General features: G+C 48.8%; 9 protein-coding genes across 9 annotated transcripts; 7 read left to right on the top strand and 2 right to left on the bottom strand.

Annotated features, from left to right (window-relative positions):
• Positions 1-763: 763 nt before the first annotated feature.
• Positions 764-2148, bottom strand: LDX57_011558 (uncharacterized protein). The gene is made up of 2 exons (XM_046093302.1): positions 1658-2148; positions 764-1600 (listed from the first exon to the last, which is right to left on the bottom strand). The coding sequence occupies exons 1-2, from the start codon at positions 1998-2000 to the stop codon at positions 1068-1070; spliced, it is 876 nt and encodes a 291-aa protein (XP_045949280.1). The 5' UTR covers positions 2001-2148; the 3' UTR covers positions 764-1067.
• Positions 2149-3754: 1606 nt separating this feature from the next.
• Positions 3755-5723, top strand: LDX57_011559 (uncharacterized protein; the record flags this gene model as incomplete). Its single annotated transcript, XM_046093303.1, has 2 exons — positions 3755-5286; positions 5354-5723. The coding sequence occupies 2 exons, from the start codon at positions 3755-3757 to the stop codon at positions 5721-5723; spliced, it is 1902 nt and encodes a 633-aa protein (XP_045949281.1).
• Positions 5724-6577: 854 nt separating this feature from the next.
• On the top strand, positions 6578-7982 carry LYS9_2 (saccharopine dehydrogenase (NADP+, L-glutamate-forming); the record flags this gene model as incomplete). The annotated part of the gene is made up of 1 exon (XM_046093304.1): positions 6578-7982. Exon 1 carries the CDS (start codon positions 6588-6590, stop codon positions 7980-7982), a length of 1395 nt encoding a protein of 464 aa, XP_045949282.1. The 5' UTR covers positions 6578-6587.
• Positions 7983-8303: 321 nt separating this feature from the next.
• LDX57_011561 (fungal specific transcription factor domain-containing protein) lies at positions 8304-10574 on the top strand. The gene is made up of 2 exons (XM_046093305.1): positions 8304-9763; positions 9818-10574. The coding sequence occupies exons 1-2, from the start codon at positions 8406-8408 to the stop codon at positions 10254-10256; spliced, it is 1797 nt and encodes a 598-aa protein (XP_045949283.1). The 5' UTR covers positions 8304-8405; the 3' UTR covers positions 10257-10574.
• A 139-nt stretch (positions 10575-10713) lies between these two features.
• Positions 10714-11556, bottom strand: LDX57_011562 (TauD/TfdA dioxygenase family protein; the record flags this gene model as incomplete). Its single annotated transcript, XM_046093306.1, has 1 exon — positions 10714-11556. The coding sequence occupies one exon, from the start codon at positions 11554-11556 to the stop codon at positions 10714-10716; it is 843 nt and encodes a 280-aa protein (XP_045949284.1).
• A 578-nt stretch (positions 11557-12134) lies between these two features.
• LDX57_011563 (uncharacterized protein) lies at positions 12135-14082 on the top strand (the record flags this gene model as incomplete). The annotated part of the gene is made up of 4 exons (XM_046093307.1): positions 12135-12380; positions 12627-12839; positions 12895-13540; positions 13597-14082. The coding sequence occupies 3 exons, from the start codon at positions 12135-12137 to the stop codon at positions 13507-13509; spliced, it is 1074 nt and encodes a 357-aa protein (XP_045949285.1). The 3' UTR covers positions 13510-13540; positions 13597-14082.
• Positions 14083-14231: 149 nt separating this feature from the next.
• Positions 14232-16076, top strand: LDX57_011564 (alkyl/aryl-sulfatase; the record flags this gene model as incomplete). The annotated part of the gene is made up of 1 exon (XM_046093308.1): positions 14232-16076. One exon carries the CDS (start codon positions 14232-14234, stop codon positions 16074-16076), a length of 1845 nt encoding a protein of 614 aa, XP_045949286.1.
• Positions 16077-16709: 633 nt separating this feature from the next.
• LDX57_011565 (uncharacterized protein) lies at positions 16710-18236 on the top strand. The gene has a single exon (XM_046093309.1). The coding sequence runs from the start codon at positions 16779-16781 to the stop codon at positions 18129-18131; it is 1353 nt and encodes a 450-aa protein (XP_045949287.1). The 5' UTR covers positions 16710-16778; the 3' UTR covers positions 18132-18236.
• Positions 18237-18807: 571 nt separating this feature from the next.
• LDX57_011566 (uncharacterized protein) lies at positions 18808-19143 on the top strand (the record flags this gene model as incomplete). The annotated part of the gene is made up of 1 exon (XM_046093310.1): positions 18808-19143. One exon carries the CDS (start codon positions 18808-18810, stop codon positions 19141-19143), a length of 336 nt encoding a protein of 111 aa, XP_045949288.1.
• Positions 19144-19818: the final 675 nt, after the last annotated feature.

Genomic DNA, 19818 nt, shown 5'->3' on the forward strand with positions numbered 1-19818 from the left:
AAACGACGGAGATCGAGAAGGGAGCAGAAACAAGTAATTTTCCTAGATGAATTGTGTTCGTGGAGAATGACCAAAGGGGATAGCCATTTGTTAACCCATTTATACTGTCCCATCACTCTTGTCGGTCCGCATAACGGCCCATTCGTCTCTTTCCATTCTCTTTCGCCATCATAGCTGGCAGAAGGTATGAAACGATAAGCGTAGCTATTCTTGGGTGTATTATCGGCTTTAGCTTTTGCTAACCTTGCCAAGGTACTGCGGTCAGCAGTAATATGTTGCATTAAGGAGTCCAAAGGAGGCGCAGTATTGTTCCCTGTTGCGTAGTCTGGCAATCTCGAGAGTTGGACGAGATGTTCCCATTGCTCTTGCGTGTGTTGGTCATCCGCCAAGCACGCCATCGCCGCGACATCCAGATCGACGAACGCACGGGTCACCCTAGAGAGAGGACGTCCGCATAGATTCCTCGATCAGTAAATTGAGTCGGTTTCTAGGGTAATGCACTGGAGCCGCAGCAGAATTACAAACTGCCCATCTAGATAGTTGTGTAGCACGTACCAAAAGAAATAGAAGGCGGTTGGTTCCTTTTACCCGTTGGGGCATCCAGAAGTCGTTGGCCAGACGCACAACCATTTGGGAGCATGGTTGCTAACTAGTAGTTGCAAAAGCTATCCTCATTCAAGATGTTGATTCACAAGATCCGAAAGGACACCTGCTAGCAGGGCACGGAACATCCCCTGTGACAGCTGGCTGCGTAGAGTAAAATCCTCGGGCGGCTGTTTCCCCACCACTATGAGGTAGAAGAGGGGTGTCCGTGTTGTGGGTGCAGACATGAATTTTCATGTTGATGCAGGCAGCTGAAACAGTCATGTTAAAGGTAGGGACCGTCAAGTGTGACGAAGAACATTGGGCTGGTAAATGATGCGGTAATTGCCGTGGTGCTGGAAGCTAGCTGCGTTTACAAAAGTCCCTCCATCCAGTCACGCAAGAGGTTATATCTGTAAAACGGCTGAATTATAAACTCTATATCCAAAGACTCGAACCACACTCGATCGTTTCGTACCACACCTCTACGTGGTATGACGCGAAACACTCGGCTCCACTCCCTCTGCCCGATCATCATCCGAAGTATCATCCCAGACACTCTGCGGAGAAGGTAAAGGAGGCGACTTCCGGTTACGATCTCGGGAGGCTCCAAAAAGCACCATCTCTTTGAGAAGCCCTTGGTATGGATCCCAGAGCGAGAAGCGCCCACCAATGCCGTCAGACTCTGTCAACTGCCAGCTGCCGGATTCATCACCATGATGTTCACGCAACGCTTCCGCAAGCGTCATGTAACAATCCGCGAAGACTTCGTCATAGGGGTTGCCATCGTCTATCAGAATTGCACGCCTCTTCGGGTCTTCTTCAAAGTGCCAGAAGTAAAATGTTAACAGTTCAGATATAACCAGTAAATACTTTAACTTTAATGTACCAAGTCTCCGTTGTCGGGTCGCACGATCGACGATGAAAAAGCTCCAGAGTTGGTATATTCCTCGCGCAAATCGGTGTCGTTCATTGGCCGATAGAGCTTTAGGTTTTGGGGCCCGCGACATATGAAAGACTGAGATATTTGGGTAAGCAACCGCGCGAAGCTATTGGAGATGATCTATATGCTTACCTTTCAGTGCGGGCATCCATTGTGCGTTGAACTGAGCTATATTCAGCTCCACCACCTTCGCGTTTCTGATAAGTTGAAGAACGTCCTGCAATGCTAGACGATTTGCAGTTACGGAAGGGCCACCTTGATCGGCAAGTAGGGTGCGCGCAAATTTGCGGCATGGGATAGTCCGAGGTCCGACATTCGTGAATATCGAGAAAGCCTGGTTAATCCATAATATTCGATAGAGGCGACAGGTTGCTGCAAAGTATGCCACGTCTGAAAAAGATGGAAGAGAACAGAAAATGGACAGGATTAACTCATTCGGTAGCGAGCTGATGGGTGAAGTGGCTCTCTCCGGCATAGTCAACAGTTGATAAAGAGTAGATGATTGGGTTGTGTGGGAAAGCAAAATGAGTGAGCTATACTTACTCTCGACTCGAGAGAAGTCCAATCCACGACTTGGAGGATTTGAATAGTTGGGGTGGCCACCTCAGCAGATGAAGGTTCACTCGAGACGGAATTAGCAAAGGAGTATGTAGACAAGGTGAAAACATGGCTGCTACGGACAGAGAGAATTCCATGTCATGTCATGATCAACTTGGCGCCAAGTCCAACCATGAAAACAAAAAAACAATATCCACATAACACCATAATTATCTCCAGCGAGGCAAACACCGGGAGCAGCCCTGCTATTGCATACAGCCCTGTTGGTTTCTTTTGTTTCAGCCTTGTCGGGCACAAACATACACAACAGGTTACAGGGATCTAGCTGCGCCGACTGGAGCCGAAAATACATACATGTATTGGCTCAATGTAGCGATTTCTGTTCAAGACCCTATCCATTTGCTATTGACAGGGGTCCCCACCAACGTGCATAAACGAGGCCATCCTGATTTCTGTCTCTTTGTTAGCGAGTCAGATATATGCTCCTAGATTAGATGTTGGGACTTATTCAACTAAGCCATGTATCTACGGCGTAGTGCTGAGGGGGCTGAGTGGAATATCGTTTGATGGAAAATCAAGCTAACCTCGCGTTACTGGATACTTTGGTTTTAACAGAAACTTGGGGCAGGGTTCGTTATGGGGGCGAACATGGGTCTCTAAGTACGCGCTAAGTACGCCCAGCGAACCTGAAACATTGATCACCACTAGACGAGCTCCATGGCTTAGCTAGATGATCTGCGTGGTCAGCGATCAGTGCTCGAGCCTCGGTTAGATCAGCCAGCTTTGGTCAAATGCCAAGAAGACATAAATTTGCATAATTGACACATCAGCTTGCATAATGTCATTTCCTCGTCTGTATTGTCCCCTTGTACAGTACATTACATCCGTGAGGGTCTGTTGACAGACAGAGATGGTGCGTTTGGTACTTACGGCCGTTAGGGCCTGAAGTAATGAACTAACAATAGAGCACATCGTTACCAACCCGTAACTACAACTTAGCCAATTACAAAGACATAGTCATTATTAGGCCATTCGAACCCTCGACATGCCTCAAGGGGCCGAGGGGGGTGTCGCATATTCTATTATGGGCAAGCCCTAGGGTCACTGCAGATAAAATGGTATCAGGCCCGTAAGCTGCATTTCCGGGATCATCCAGGGTGTATAATTAATTTGGACTATTGTTGGCCAGGGAATTAATTCAACACTTCGAACCACGACCATCGTTCGTGAGGGAGAGTTTTACAGATATCCCTGAAAGTGGAGATGTTCTTAGGCAGCTACCCCAGTTCAAAGGCCAGGCTCTCGATATATCATCAAACAGACCACAAGGTATTGTGAAAAGTGGATATTTTTGGGTCTACCCTTTTATTTCGGATATGCAACAATGCCCTCTGAGTTCCCTGTACAGGTTTCACTCTATGCAAAGCCCCCAATGCTGGTTCATCTATTTGTCATGAGCGTACTTGGCCGCGATGAAAGAGATTGGAGGACAGTAGACACAAAATCACGAAGAGTATTGAGGGCGGAAGATCTATATAAAGGTAGGCGTATTGCGAGAGCTGTTTTGAATATCTATAACACAAACTCAACTTCTTGTCACTCTTTTGTACTTCTTTCATATTTTTCTTTTGAACTTTTATTCTTTAATCTGTTTCTTGTTACTCTTTCGTCATGCACCTGTCTCGCCTGGTGCTGAGACAAGTGGCAGTATGCCTGATTTCTCTCTTTTTACTATCTGCGCTTGACCATGCTTCCGCCTTGCCAGGCAGCAAAAAAGGCGGCCTTCTGTCTTCCTCCAAAGGCAAGGCCGACGATTCATCGAAGAGCGGGGGCCATTTACTTGGTGGAATTTTCTCCAGCGACAAAAAGGGACATGGTGACTCTGGCAAACACAATGGCCCCCGAATTGGCAGTTTTCTATCCGATGATAGGAAGACAGAGAAGGAGAAGGAGAGGGGCAACGGTTCCACTTCAAACTCCAGGCCAGGTAGCCGTGGAGGGTCTCGTGGGTCTTCGGGTGGAAAGGGTCGCGACTCGTCTCAAGGTCCATCCCGTGGCTCTTCGAACAAGCATCCAATCTCAGATGGAGAGGGCAGCTCGAACACCCATTCCACTGGCAAGCCCCAGAAAGCAGATGTTGGTGATATTAATCCCAAGGATGATGGCCCGACCCCCGACAAGAAGGCTGGACTTGGTATTGAATTTGAGGCTGGTCAGCTGATATTTTCAAACGATGATTGTGAGCGTCAGTCTACCTTCGATCTGAAAGGCATGGAGATAGAAGGCCGGAATCATCGAACCCAGAAATCTGCTGGAGGGCGTGGGACGAGCCTCAAGAGTAAAGGTGCTCGCACTAGACGTGGCACGCCTCCTCACAGCTGGTCAGGAAGCTCCCAGGGAAGTCGAAACAGCAGTCCTGGAAGAGGTCGCACCGGAAGTTCAAGCGGGAAAGGATCAAGTGGTCTTCATGACTCCCATCCGGGAAACGATTGGAGTTTAACAGTCGACACTACCAACAACATGAAGGGTAAATTAACTGGTGAGTACATTCTCAATGGTAAGACCATCAAGCTAGGCACCGGACGCGCGGGCAAAGCTGCGAAGGAGGTCCACAATGACTTTGTGAGTCACTACATCCCTATTCCACAGGCCATATTCATTAATTTTACATTCAATCAACAGATGGGCTGGAAGTATTCCCCGAATGAAAAAGTGACCATACCCACTGCTAAAGACAAGAAATGCCGCGAATGGAGCGTTGACGGTCCCAAATCTGATTTAACGAAAGGAATGCTCATGTGGCAATACCAGGTCACGGCACCACTGTCATTGGGAGCTGTGAATGAAGTAATCTCTATAGCGAAAAACGGGGGCAAAAACCCACTCTTGCGCGACGGAGATTTTGCCTCAAAGAAAGCGCTTGTTTGGGTGAATGAGGACTTCTTTCAGGCTATTCCAGAGGGTAATAAGCCAAAGGATGTCAGTGCGGATGCAATGGGGTTTCTATCTCTGATTGTCTCCTATGTGAAGGGTGCGCAAAACCGGTTGGAACAGGACCAGAGCCCTAAAACTCAGATCGCCATCATGCCCCGCTCAAACTTCGTGACATTGTACCAAGACGCCAAGGACGGATTCAAGGGTGACCTCTACAAGCTGGTTACGCTCCTTACATGCTATCAGAATGGTGAAGGCAAGGAAGTCCTGTATGATCTCCCCACTTTCCCCGGTACAACAGTTTTGCGACCGATACCTAATGTGCCACGGTTATAGATTTGATAACAGATTCTGTGACGGTGATATGAAGAACCCAAAACCGAGAAAGGACATTGATGAGATGGCGTATATGAAGCTCAAAGGCGTCAATCCCAAGACTAAGAAGCGGGAGGATAGGGAAGTGAAGTTGAGAGAATGGATGGATGGATTGTCCAAAGGCGAGGATCTGCTGTCCTATGCTGACGAAGTCATTGACGGACAAATCGGAGGACTGAAGTCAGCTCGTGAGGAACTTCTCAACTCCAAACGCCTAGTTCCTCTCTTTGAGTTTCGGGACATTGGTGCTGTCTCGAGCAATCGTTTTCAAAAGGTTGTTGATGATATCGAGGACAGCCTTGTGACACTCCATAAGAAGTACAGCAAGTGATGATGACTACTGCGTCATTTTCTGGTGTCACAACGCATCCCGATCTTCCTCTGTCCGCCTGTCGCCTGCTGATCTTCTATCAGCGCATTTGGGGATATCCATTGACAGCAGCTCGCTTTGTTGAATGTTGGTCTTGATTTATCTTTGTATACTGACCTTGTTACTGTCTACTTCTACATTTGGCTACCTGTACAGCACGGGTAGCGTTCTGTATTGGACTGAATTTATTCACCTTGTATAACATTTCGGAATTATGCTTGGGCCATAGATTGGGTGTGTATTCCGGTAGTTCAAGGACCTTCTCACAGATAGCCAGCCCACGAGAATAAATATTCATGCTGACTTTGTGCATAGAGATGCTGAGTCACGGAACGATTTTCGCCCCAGTTGTCCCAATGCGCGTGCATAACTTTTGGCCCCAATCATACCTCTCGACTCGCATAATCATCACTTCCAGAATAGCAAAGCAAAACAAAAGATAGCACAGAGTTCCATGCGTAATGAATGTTGTTACAGGACATAGCGCTCTTTCCCACTCTGCTGAACAATCAAGGGAGATCGTTGTTGCACTCCAGTTCCAGCAGATGAGAATGACTCAGAGCCAATGGCGTGATTTTGACATAACCGGGCTTTTAATGCTCACTGACTAAAGCTAAGTCTATCCTGTCAGCTAATAAGATTGTCATAAGCTTTGCCGATGTTGAGCTGATCGCAGTGCATGAGGCGGGCACCCTTTTTGGCCCCAGGACCCAATTTGATAAACCTGGCCTTAAAACACGAGGAGTTTAAATATCGAGCCTTGCCCGTCAGTGAAATTAAAACGAGTAATCCTTCAAGTATCACCGACTAAGAGAAATAACCAAAATGTCTTCTGAACATAAAGCTCTTCTTCTTGGCGCGGGATTCGTCTGTCCCCCGGCTGTACAAGCTCTATCTGAGGCCGGCGTCCACGTCACAGTTGCTTCCCGCACCCTCTCTGCCGCCGAGGCAGTCACCGACGGACGCAGTAACACATCGGCCATATCGCTGGATATTACCGACAGCGATGCGTTGGATTCAGCTGTCGCCGACGCTGACATCGTGATTTCTCTCGTCCCATACACACTCCATGCAGCGGTTGTCAAGTCCGCAATCGAGCATACCAAACCGGTCGTCACAACGAGCTACATCTCCCCAGCTCTGTGGGAGCTCAATGAGAAAGCCAAAGAGGCCGGTATCACTGTCCTGAATGAAATCGGCCTCGACCCGGGTATCGACCACCTCTATGCCGTGAAAACAATCGACGAGGTCCACCGCGCGGGCGGAAAGATCACCTCGTTTACGAGCTACTGTGGCGCGTTGCCGGCGCCTAATGATGCGAATAACCCGCTGGGTTACAAGTTCTCGTGGAGTCCGCGTGGAGGTCTACTTGCGCTTTTGAATTCGGCGCAATGGTATGAGAATGGCAAGATTGTGGAAGTCAATGGCGAGGATCTCATGGCTAGCGCTAAACCCCACGATCACTTTTCTCAATTTGATCTGGTCGGGTATCCAAATCGCGACTCGGTTGGGTTTAAGCAGTTTTACGACATTCCTGTGGCCGAGACTGTGTTTCGTGGGACATTGAGATATAAGGGATTCCCGGAGATCATCCGAACATTAGTCGCGATCGGATATTTTTCGCAGGAGAAATTGGCTGCTCTAGATGGAGAAAAGGACGGCTCGTTGACCTGGGCGCAGCTTACGGCAGAACTGCTTGGCTTGTCGTCAGATGCGAGTCAAGGTGATCTTGAGGCGGCTGCGTTAGAAAAGGCACCCTTCCTATCCGACGAAGAACGAGAACGCGTTGTTTCCGGGCTGAGATGGATTGGACTGTTCAGTGGGGACCAGGTTGAGGCGCATGGCTCCCCAATCGATACACTCTGTGCCGTGCTTGAAAAGAAGATGGCATATGGTCCTGGTGAGCGGGATATGATCGCTCTGCAGCACCGATTCGAGATCTTACGCGCAGACGGGGCTAGGGAGACGCGGTCAAGCACCCTTATTGAATATGGCGAACCGATCGGACCTGGCTCACGAAGTGCGATGGCTAAGCTGGTCGGATTGCCCTGTGCAGTTGGCACTTTGGCTGTACTTCGGGGACAGATCAAGGAAAAGGGCATGATCGCTCCCTGGACGAGCGCTCAAATTGCGACTCTACTGAGAGATGAGCTCAAGAAGAAGTACAAGATTCAGCTCAACGAGCGCTTCGCTATCGAGTTAGAGGAGCAAGTATTCTAAACGACATAGCCATAGATCACCACATATTTCTATGGAATTCGAAATTCCCCCCTATCACTTAAGCGTTCTTCTGCTACTAGGCCTGTAGAAGAGACTAGTGCGCTGCAATTTCTATGCTAATGCATCCATAAGCGTGATGACGTGCTGCCCCATCGCTATGGTCTCACAAGCACCGATTGGCGCCTCGGCTTTCAACCATCGAATGCGGGGAAGCAATATTAATCCGACTCACATCACGAAAAAAGCACTTCTTGAGAAAGGACCATGGCAACAGAGGTGAGGATTCGCAAGCGTATCCCTAAGTCTTGCAGGCGATGTCATAGACGCAAGCAGAAGTGTGTTGGCTTCCCGATATGCACAGGCTGTGAAGCTGCAGATCAGCAATGCCTTCGGTCGGAAACAACTCTGTCATGGCACCATGCGATGTCTAAGGATGCACTTGTCCAGCGGATCGAGCTGCTCGAGTCTAAACTGGCTGAAGCTGCTGGTCCATCATCCGATATCTATGATGCCACCAAGCTCACTGGGAGGCCATCCCCTGCCCTGTCCATGGACGAGAATAGAAGCGACACTTTGCCTCTTGTCAGCCTTGTGGACTCCAAATCGACATACCTGGGACCATCATCAGGTAGGACTATTGCCAACAGCCTAGGACGCATAGTGCAAGACGCAACTTGGACAAATTCTATCCCCGTCGAGACAACTCATCCACTCGACAGTCCATCTAGTCCTGCGGATGAAGTTGAGGCAGCACTTCCAGACGATGAACTAGGGAGTCGTATCCTTGAAGCGTATTTCCAGAACACGCATGTGCGTTTGCCTTTCGTGGATCGCTCCAAAATTCTCGAACTTCATGCCACACGAAATCTATCAAATTTCACAACTCCTGAGAGCGAGTTTGATCGCTTTAAACTATTCATGGTCTATGCCATCGGGACTGCCAATCTACAGATGACCGGGTCATATACCGGGATTCAACCAATTGCATTCTTTGGAAAAGCACTTCGATTCGATTCCTCAATCCGCAAATCCTTGTCTTTGGCCGGAGCAGAGGCAATGACCCTCCTTGTCCTCTTCAACTTACGGTCGTCAAACGCTTCCAAAGTATGGTACATGATAGGATCAGCTATGCGGATATGTATCGATTACGGTCTCCATCGAGAAGCCCATTATGCGAAACAAGGACCGTTCGAAGCACAGCTGCATCGTCGGCTTTTCTGGAGTATTTACATTCTCGAGAGATACTCTTCATGGTCTTTGGGGAGGCCATTTAGCATTGCAGAGGAGGAAATCGACGCCGATTTACCAGCCGATCTTGATGACTCCATTACCGATGACGATGTGATTGAACGTCTTCTGTTGAGCCCTAGTGACCCGTCTGATCAAGCACCCGGTCCAAATTTAAGACGGTTTATCTCATGCGTCAGACTTCAGCGGATCATGTCTCGCATCCATTTTCGCGTCTATCGAGTAGATGTGGCCCCGAGTACACTGGTGCCGGAGATATCTCCGCTTCTTGCTTCTTTGGAGGCGTACAAAGAGTCTTTGCCAAGTATGGCACCCGATGAAACAGATTTTGTCAACATGCACTGGAATAACTCCGTGCGAATGCTGTTGCAGCCCTTCCTCAATATCCTACCGCCTCACGATAACCTTATCGCGAGTTGTCTTCACGCATCGGGCCAGATGTGCCAGTTGTTCAAAAACCTTCGACAACGGGATCCATCAGGTTACTCTTTTCTTCTGGTCAATGGGATCTTCATGGCTGGACTCACTATGTGGTAAGTAGCAGTATCATGGGTTCTCGCGTACAAAGCTCACGGAACATAAAATAGTTTCTGTCTCTTCCGATCACCGACCCTACTAACGGGTAGTGTATCAAATGACTTGCGCGCTGCATCATCTGCCCTGTTTGTCATGGCAGAACGAGATTCGAATCTCAAGAAATATCGAGATGCGTTAGAGGCATTGATAACGAGGACGATGCACTTCGTCAATGGCTCGGACAGCACGAATAACTTGGACAGCCAAACCAGTTCAAATATGGATAACCATACGCCTGAATTTGGGCATACCTCCGATAACTCACTAGGACCTTTTCCATTCAAAGAGCAGGATTACACATCTAGTCACATACGAGGGTACCAAGGACCCGGATACGGCCTAGCTGCAAACATCGGCTATCCTCTCCATGACATTCTCACGGACGAGTTCTGGACGGGCGATCCATTCATGGCCATGAACATGGCTGATCGACTCAATTTCGGCATCTGAGCCTTCAAGATGGGGAGTTTATCGTATATAAGAAAGCCAATTACAAATGACATGCCGCCAACGTATCCACAATCCCTAGATCCTCCCGCCTCGACTTGCTTAACGGGTCAAAAAACGGCACCTCTCCAACGCCAACAGCACGATTTCCACTCCGTGCACCAAACCCGTCATGATCCCCAGTAGCCGTATGGAACACACTTCGGTTATCCCAGATAGCTACACAGAGTTAGCATGATTCCGACCCATTCAAGCTGAAAGACTTACCAATATCATTTGGATCATTCCATTTGAATCTGACTTGCAGATCGTGTCCATAGGTAATCAGGTCCTGAAACCACTGCAACATGTTTGCACTCTCTTTGCGGTTCACCTCGTTAATACGCACTGGAAATGAACCTACGCCGGAACCTCATGCATCAGTATCACACCCATTGTATTACATAGGCCCGCAGATAACTCAAGACCTACCGATCGGGAAAATCGACCTCCACCCGGTAATCGGATTCGTCCTCACCACCGGATGCGTCGCCCCCAGTTCCCCGCCTACATTAACGGGCGCTCCTCTCGGGCCCAAAAACAAATTGAACTTCTCCGACTTTGCCATAGCCCTAAACCCCGCGCCTATGTGATCGGCACTCAATCCCTCCAGAAACCGCTGATACGGCTTGCTAATCCGATCATAGACCTCATAGCCGCTCGCCCAGAGAGTATCTCCACCAGTCACCGGAAGTTGAGTCAGTCGAAGCGAGGAAAAGTCAGCCGGCGCATGCTCGAATGAGATATCGCTGTGCCAGACAGCCGCTTGAGTGGTGTACACGGAGCCCTTGTAGAGCTTCTTCCGGCCCTCGGAGCTGATCGTGCTGATTTGGGGGTCTGGGTCGCCGAATTCGCGCGCGTCGTTGGTCACTGGATGAATGTGGAGGCCATGGGAGGCGGGACGGCCCGTCAGTTCGCCCATGCGGAGGATGAGGTCTTTTTGGAGGTCGTTGGTCAGGTTGTCTTGGGCTCGGAAGAAGACGACTCCCCGTTCGGCCACTGCTTTTGTTAGAATAGCTTCCTTTGGGATGCACGGGTGATATTGGGGTGGGTTGTGTGTACCTAGAATGGCGAGGTCTTTGATCTTTCGGTCCGCGTCGTCAGCGTGGAGGATATCGTCGACGATGTTGCATGTGTTCTTTGGGAACTCAGTACCTATGACTGGAGTAACGAGGACTGGATTGTATGAGTCCAAAGAGCCGGAGGAATACTGGCGTTGGACTTGAGGCGTGGCACTCGTCATGGTGTGTTCGGACGAAGGCATAGTTGCGGTGTTGTTTCAGATACAAGTCACTCTGTCAAATATATCCATCTCTTTGCGTCACCCTTGGCAGTTTCTCATTTATATCTGTTCAGACCTAGATGGACTAAAATCGCTTACGAAGCCTGGATCAGGCGCGTCGGCTTTCGGCGTTTAGCGCACATGCCACCGTACGCCTGCGATTTCCTTCCAACACCTTTTTTGTCCTTTGGAATTAATCAAAAACCCAAATCAGAACGTCGCTCTACTTAGATCATAACGTGATTTTGTAAAATATTGCACATCGTCCTAGATATCGGACCCTTTCGGCGATAGGAAGCATTTCTTGGCACCCGTCTTCACTAACGCCGAAACCCGACGGCAATCGGGTTCTTCTCCGCATTTCATTTCAAGGGGATCAGGTATGGGTGATCGTTGATCTCTACCATTGTCGAATAAAGGCAAAGCAATTGCCAAGTTCCAGGAATTGTGCAATCGGCTTGACAGATCGCGTCGTGACAGGATAATGGAGAAGATATATTTTCTGGATCTTCCCGTAGCCGAGATGGTCCCTTTTCTGCATAGTGGTGGGGATACTCAATATGTCTGCTACAAGTGAAAACACAAGGTCTCCGGTCAATTCGACCCAGAAGATACCCAATGTGAATATCGATGAGGATCCAGAGTTTACGCCGCAAGAACAGCGAAAGATCATCCACCGAGTGGATCGCCGACTCATCGTTATACTTGGGGTCTTGCACACGGTCTCTTTGATTGACCGAGGTAACATCGGCGGAGCAGCAGTAGCTGGTATGAATGAGGAATTAAAGCTGGTTGGCACTCAATATGTACGACATTATATTACACGTCTCTACTCCATGATAGCTAACTATGGCAGAGTACCATCGCGGTGTCTTTTTTCCCGCCCTATATATGTCTACAGGTGCTGGGGCCGTTGCTCGTGCGGAAATTGGGTCCTATTCCATACTTATCTGGGATATGTTTTATTTGGGGTGCTGTGATGGTAACCCCCCCCTCCCCCCCCCTCTTTTCTTTTGAGCAAAACGCTGTCCTAGAAAGCTAATGTTGCTTAGCTATGCGCGGGGTTTGTGACGCATTGGTCTCAAATGGTTGGGATCCGGATTATAATCGGTGCATTGGAGGCAGGATTCTTCCCAGCGACGTTATACCTTATCTCGACCTGGTATACCCGATTTGACATCCACAAACGATTCGCTATATTCTACCTCTTGGGATGTGTCGCAGCAGCTTTTACCGGATTGTTATCGTTCGGCATTACGCATATGGTAGGACTATCCGTGTCCGCCTCATACGCTCCCCACATGAAACTAACCAGAGCAGCGTGGTCTAGGAGGCCTCTCCGCCTGGCGTTGGATCTTCGTCATCCAAGGTCTCCTCACCTGCGTTCTAGCCGCGATTAGCTACTTCGTCCTTGTCGACTTCCCCGACCGCATGGCAGAGAGCAAACGCAAATTCATGAAGAAGAATGAGTACGCCTTGATCCTTCGTCGGATCGAGAAAGACCGCGCAGACGTCACCGTCGAACCATTCAACTTAAGAAAATATTTGACCGCTGGCTTGGACCTGAATATATTGGGTTTCGGGCTGATTTACTTTTCGACTACCACGACAGCATACGCTATCACGTTTTTCCTGCCTCTCATATATCGCGAGGGAATGGGGTTCTCGCAGGGGGCATCGCTATGCTTGTTTGCCCCGCCGTATGCAGCGGCGGGGATTCTGATGTATGCGACTTCATGGATAGGGGATAAATATCGCATTCGCGGGCCGATTATTATTTTCAATGGGCTGTTGACCTTGGCCGGTCTTCCGTTGATGGTAAGTAATGTCGCCTTCATCCGTCTATCTACTATTTCTAAAGAGACACGACTAGGGGTTCGCGAAAAGCAACGCTGCCCGGCTGGTAGGCTGTTTTCTCATCACTATGGGCGCTAACTCCAACGTCCCAGCTGCCATGGCATACCAGGTACGTCCTTTCATATCTCCGCCTCATTCCTCCAGTGGCGCCTAAAACAGGATTAGGCAAATAACGTCCGCGGGCAATGGAAACGAGCCATCTGCAGCGCCGTCTTCGTCGGCCTGGGTGCGTCCGGCGGCATGACGGGATCACTTGTCTATCGGTCCCAAGACGCGCCAGATTACCACCCCGGGATCCTGACCTGTGTCGGACTAACTGCTATGAGTATCGTGCTGGTGATTCTTCTAACTATTCGTCTTCATTGGTGTAATCGGAAGGTTGATCGGGGAGAATTGGTGATTGGGGGTTTGCCGGGGTTCAAGTATACGTTGTAATTGGGCCACACAAGTGTCATAATGTAGAGGCAAATATGGCCAGTAGGGTGGGTATGGATGGAGAGGATATGCTTGGGATAAAAAGAATGTATTAGGTTTCTACAGTCGAGACTGAAATAATATATCCGTAAAATGGAGGCCGTCCTCATACGATTGTCTCGGAATCTTCTTCAGAAGCCAGTAGCCGAGGAGTCAATTGACAAATTTGCTTTCGACCGATTCCGGAACAAATAGTAAAGACTCGAGCGGGGTAAATGGCGTCAGCTTTTTATCGTGGAGCCCGCGTGTTCACTAACCGAAGGACATAAAAGCAGCCGATTTCCCCTGGTAGCTACATTCGACATTACCAAGCGCTACCCTTCACCATGGCCCCGCAAGAGCATCAGCCTGACTTTGCAGACAAAGCCGACTTCGAGAATGCTTCTCGTGGCTTTCTTGGATCTCTCGAGCCATGTATTATCCGCTCTGCTGATGGACGCGTGGTATGGAACAACGACGAGTACAGTTTCGTGCACAATACGGAATGTCCGGGGACGGCCAACCCCAAGCTCTGGCGCCAAGCTCAGTTAGCCTCTCAGCAGGGGCTATTCGAAGTCACCACAAGCATCTATCAGGTCCGTGGGTTTGATCTTGCCAACATGACGATAGTCGAGGGAGACACCGGTATCATTGTCATCGATCCTCTCACTTCCTCCGAATGCTCCGCTGCAGCGCTGGCTTTGTACCATAAGCATCGAGGCGACCGGAAAGTGACAGACCTGATATACTCGCACTCTCACATCGATCATTTTGGGGGCGCGAAAGGCGTTCTTCCAGACACTGGCAATGTACCGATTCTAGCACCGGAGGGATTCATGGAAGAAGCGACCAGTGAGAACACACTACTTGGTCCGGCTATGCGTCGCCGTGCCATGTATATGTATGGAAGCGGGTTATCTAAGGCTCCCGATGGCCAGCTGGGCTGTGGTATCGGTATGGCGGTCTCCAGTGGGACAAATAGCTTGGTTCCGCCAAACGAGACCATCTACCAAACTGGTGAAGAGAGAGCCGTGGATGGAGTGCGGATTCAGTTTCAGATGGTCCCTGGGACCGAGGCTCCGTCTGAAATGAACTTTTACTTCCCCGATCATCGCGCCCTGTACATCGCTGAATGCGCGACTCATTGTTTACACAACATCATCACCTTGCGAGGAGCATTAGTCCGGGACGCGAAAGCGTGGGCTCACTATCTTGATGAGTCCTTGGTGCTGTACGGAGACACATCAGACGTGTTATTTGCTGGACATAACTGGCCGACCTGGAGACAGGAGAATATCACGACGATGATTTCAGAGCAACGGGATCTGTATGGCTATCTGCACGATCAGACAGTCCGGATGATGAATACAGGGATGATAGGGAGCGAAATTGCAGAGACATTGACTTTACCACCGGCGTTGCAGAAGGCGTGGCACACACAAGGGTTCTACGGCTCGGTCAGCCATAACGTCAAGGGTATCTATCAGCGCTATATGGGTTGGTTTGATGGCAACCCCGCTCATCTATGGGAACATCCACCTGTCGAGAACGCTAGGAGGTATGTGGATTGCATGGGAGGGATCGATGAAGTTGTTCGCAAGGCGGAGAAATATGCACAAGATGGGGATTTGAGATTCGCGGCAACATTGCTCGGTCATGCAGTTGCACTTGATTCCGGGCATGAAGATTCCAGAAAATTGCTAGCGAGTGTGTTTGAAGGACTGGGATTCGGAGCTGAGAACACTACCTGGAGAAACTCTTATCTATCCGGCGCACATGATCTCCGCAGTGGCCAGAAAGGCCGGGCGGCACCTCGAGCAGTGCAAGGTTTCTCACCAATGCAGTCGGTAGAGCAGTGGTTGTCTGTTCTGTCTGTACGCCTAGATGGATTGAAAGCTGCCGAGGAGTCGTTCACGATTGATATTTCACTGAAGGATCTCGAGCAAACCTGGCGAATGATCATCAGTAATGGCGTTCTTACCTACAGACAACAGCCTCGTCAGTCGGTGTTGGTGAATGCGTTGCAATCTGGTTTGATCATCAGACTCGACAAAAGTCAGCTGAACAATATCCTCAATGGGGCCTCGGAGAAAGGGAAGATCGAACAGGAAGGGGATTACTCGCTGCTGGAAAGGTTCCTGTCATTGACAGGTGTGAAAAAGGATGTAGTCGGTGCCAAAAGCCATATATAGTTCGTTTGATATCCTATTAATTCAGTTTTTCTTTACAGTGTCTATCGGTAAGATGCTTTCCAGGAACTAATAGAAACACTGCCTCCCGTTCTTCAGAATTGAGCCTTGTCAGAACCAATCTGCCTATATTCCTAGGTATCTGTACATGTCAAACAGATAATAAGCAGACATCTGAACATACCGTGGAATCAGGCTGAAGATACCGCCAAGCAGTCGGTAACCCCTTCAAATTAGTGCCAAATGAGTGCAAGGGAAGTCGGGGTTCTAATTAGGAAAAAGCCTTGCAGAAGCTGCAAAAGTGAGTCATTCTTTCCTACACAAGAATGTTTGACCAGGTGTGGTTGAAACAAGTCCGCCTCATGGCGGGTAGAAAATTGAGAACATATTCCAGGGCATGTAGAGGGGAAGGGCTATGGTTACTGGAGAAAGCTTGTAGAGACGGAGCAGGCCCGGGAGGATTCAGTGGGGCTCTCTAAGCCACATCCTGTCCACTCCTGCGAGGTAGCGCTTAGCAAACTGTCGGAAAGGATTATATATAAGACTATTAAGGTGAAGGATTGATCGATAGTATGGTTTCTGGGGTGCCTGTAAGATTAGGCAGCATCTTTCTTCAACTATTTAATCCCCAACGCAGCGCCTCATTCCACATCTCATTCAACATACTTCAAACTCACTCTATTCTACCACATCGCTCAAAGCACAATGGACCCTGCTATAGAGCACACGCGGAAAGATGAACTGTCGGACATCGAAAGAGTGGCAACGCCTATGATGACTAAAGCCTTCATCTTCTATGAGACACTGCCAACCACCGATCTGGACAAAGTCATCGCGTCATTCAGAGAAGGCCTGAAGAACGCAACTCGTCAGGCTCCATTCGTGGCTGGAGATATCGAGCATGACACCACGGGCAAACCATGTATCATGACATATCCTGGAGAGAGAACAGAACTATTCCTCGTCCGTCGCTTCTCCACCGCGGAACATAAATCGTTCTCAACGCTCGCTAGTGGCGCATTCAGCCCTTCAGACTTTGACCCCGACCAACTGCTGCCTAATTTGCCATTAGTTGGAGCAAAGCCGGTGTGTGCGATTCAATTGAATATCATCGAGGGCGGTCTGATCTTGGGATATTCGTTAAACCACGTCGCTGGCGACTGGACATCCATGGATACGTTGTTGTCATTGATTTGCCAAGGTAGCAAGGCACACCAAGAGGGACGGGAGATGCCCACATATACTCCAGATCTCAATAGAGGCCCGTACAATGCTCAATTTTCGATCAAGAAGGATAACTTGCCCGAAGAACTAGGCATGTACTACGTGAAGGAGAAGGCGAAGGTCCCATTCATTCCCCAGCCACCACCGCCCTTTCAAACGAGCATCTACAGAACCACGGACGCGTTACTTCAGCAATTAAAACAGAGATGCACCCCCATGGATGGATTGGAGTATGTTTCATCCTATGACTGTCTATCCGCTCTTCTTTGGACGTCAATCACTCGCGCCCGGCTTCAGCTGCAACCTGAGAAAAGTACAACACCATCAACCTGCCTTCACCCCGTTGGCCTCCGCTCTCGAGACCCTGAAAAGAAAACATCGGAATTGTACTTCGGAAACTCTGTCTTTCCGGCTCGGGTGGGTCCGACAGATAGCCAGGCTTTGATTTCGGAGAATGGCCTCGCGTTCGCCGCCTCCTCAATCCGCAAATGTATTCAGCAGGTGAATATCGACTGGGCCGGAAGTTTGGCATCATTGGTGGCATCCCTCGGTCCGAACGAAGGATTGGGCTATCACATTGACTTTCACGATATGGATGTTATGATCAACAGTTGGTATTCTGGGACTGCTGAAAAATACGACATTGGAACTGGGTCATTGCCAGCTGCTTTTCGCACCGCTCGGCCCATCACGGGGGGTTGCGCTTTGGTTCTGCCTAACTTCAGCAAGGGAGATACGAGAGAGTATGAGATCTTCGTTCAGTTGGAGTCGCAGCAACATGAGTTGTTACGTCAGGATGCGGAATTTGCGAAATATTTTGAGCTTCTAGCATGATTCAGGCGGAACCACAAGGACGGCTCATTTAATTGCTGCCTGGTGTTAGTTTATTTAGTCACCACACGTTTTGAGATAATACAGGAATGAACTTAAACCTAATTCAAACAAGTCAAATTGGCGAAATCGTTCCATTCATAGGATGGGGGCCAAATTTTCGCGCTCTAGTAGCAATTGAGTGATACCAGATTCGGGATGGATCCATCATTTCAATGGTATAATAACTGTAATCACAGTCAAATCCTTTTCTGAGCGACTTGGACCTAGGGAATCGTATTTTAGATGTCGTATCCAATGGATCTTGTTCTAATAAGATCCAGTGCTACCAATGTGCCAAGATGCTTTCTTGTATTATGGTTCCGCAGCAGATGTATGAAGCTTTATATATCAAATTTGAAATTGGATGGTGACGCCTCTCCACTTCTTGTCAACTATACTGTATTGACCTTTTGAATCACTGAAATGTCACGATTGCATCCAAGAGCAGTAAACCTACACCACTGAGCCCCTATGACATCATTCCCTTCCCTAGTTGGCCCGACTAAAAATCCGAACCAAATCCGATCGTCTCCTTCTCGAGCCAAAAATCAACAAACCCAAACACAAAGGTACACTAAATCACTATCCTTATCCTCTGCTTTATTAACAACTGAAAAGCTTTTCAGTACACTCCACAATGTCCGAAGTGAACTATACCTGTCCAGTCCCTTTCTTCATGCGGATGCTCATCCTCACAACCGCGACCGTGGCAGCGATCATCTCCTGGCTTTTCTTAGGGTTCAACGCGGCCCCAACGCGGACTCTTTGCTTCATTTTTTACACCCTCCAAATCACTTGGTTTGTGATTGATCCTGAATTTTGCTACATTTGGTTCTCGCGAACGCAGCCGGATGGGACCAAGGTGAAGGTGAAGCGCCCGGTCATCGGGTTTAAGCGTTGCGAGACGGTCAGGGGGTTGGTGGACGATGAGGATGATGGGTATCGACATGAGAGGGCTTTTTTGAGGATATGATTTATTTTGTGAATGCTTGAATAATTTTTTCGGTCGTCTTATGTTTGAGCTTGGGGTTTTTTTTTTTTTTTTTTTTTTTTTTTTTTTGTATTTTGGAGTTGCAGGTTGAGGAAGCCGGCTTTTGTTTTGTCCTTCGTGATATATAAAATACCACCAAATGGACAAGGTTTTATGCGAATGTCTCGAAAATGTCGTTGTCTTCCATAAGAGGTTATTACTGATTGAGACCTAGACGATTCAAGGTGTATGACACTTGTTTATTTTAGTCAATCAAGGTTGCCTTGAACTGAGGTCCATTCTTCCATTCCTATGCGGCAGGCATGGAATAGCCAAGCCATGATAATCAAAAGGGGCGGAGGTCCTGCCGCCGTGCCGCCGACACAGCCCACGGCAAGCCTATCATGGCGAGGCCACCCCTGGGGAACGGTGGAGCTGCACATGCAGGTCCTGCACAACCGCTTGCATGCTCGGCCAATTGTGACTGCGGCGCAGGCGGTCGTCCAAAGATGATCAAGTTTCCCGCATGCATTACCGACAGTTCGATCGTTTACCATGATGGGTTGATATTCCTCGTTTCTCATTTCAGGAGAATTCAAATTATAGTTACTATTTGAAGGTTGGTGGATATCACAAAGTGTAATGCCATTCAGTTGGTCCATAATTAACATGTATAGC

The sequence above is a fragment of the Aspergillus melleus genome (genome assembly GCF_016097325.1).
Source record: "Aspergillus melleus strain CBS 546.65 chromosome Unknown contig7, whole genome shotgun sequence".
NCBI classification, from domain to species: domain Eukaryota; kingdom Fungi; phylum Ascomycota; class Eurotiomycetes; order Eurotiales; family Aspergillaceae; genus Aspergillus; species Aspergillus melleus.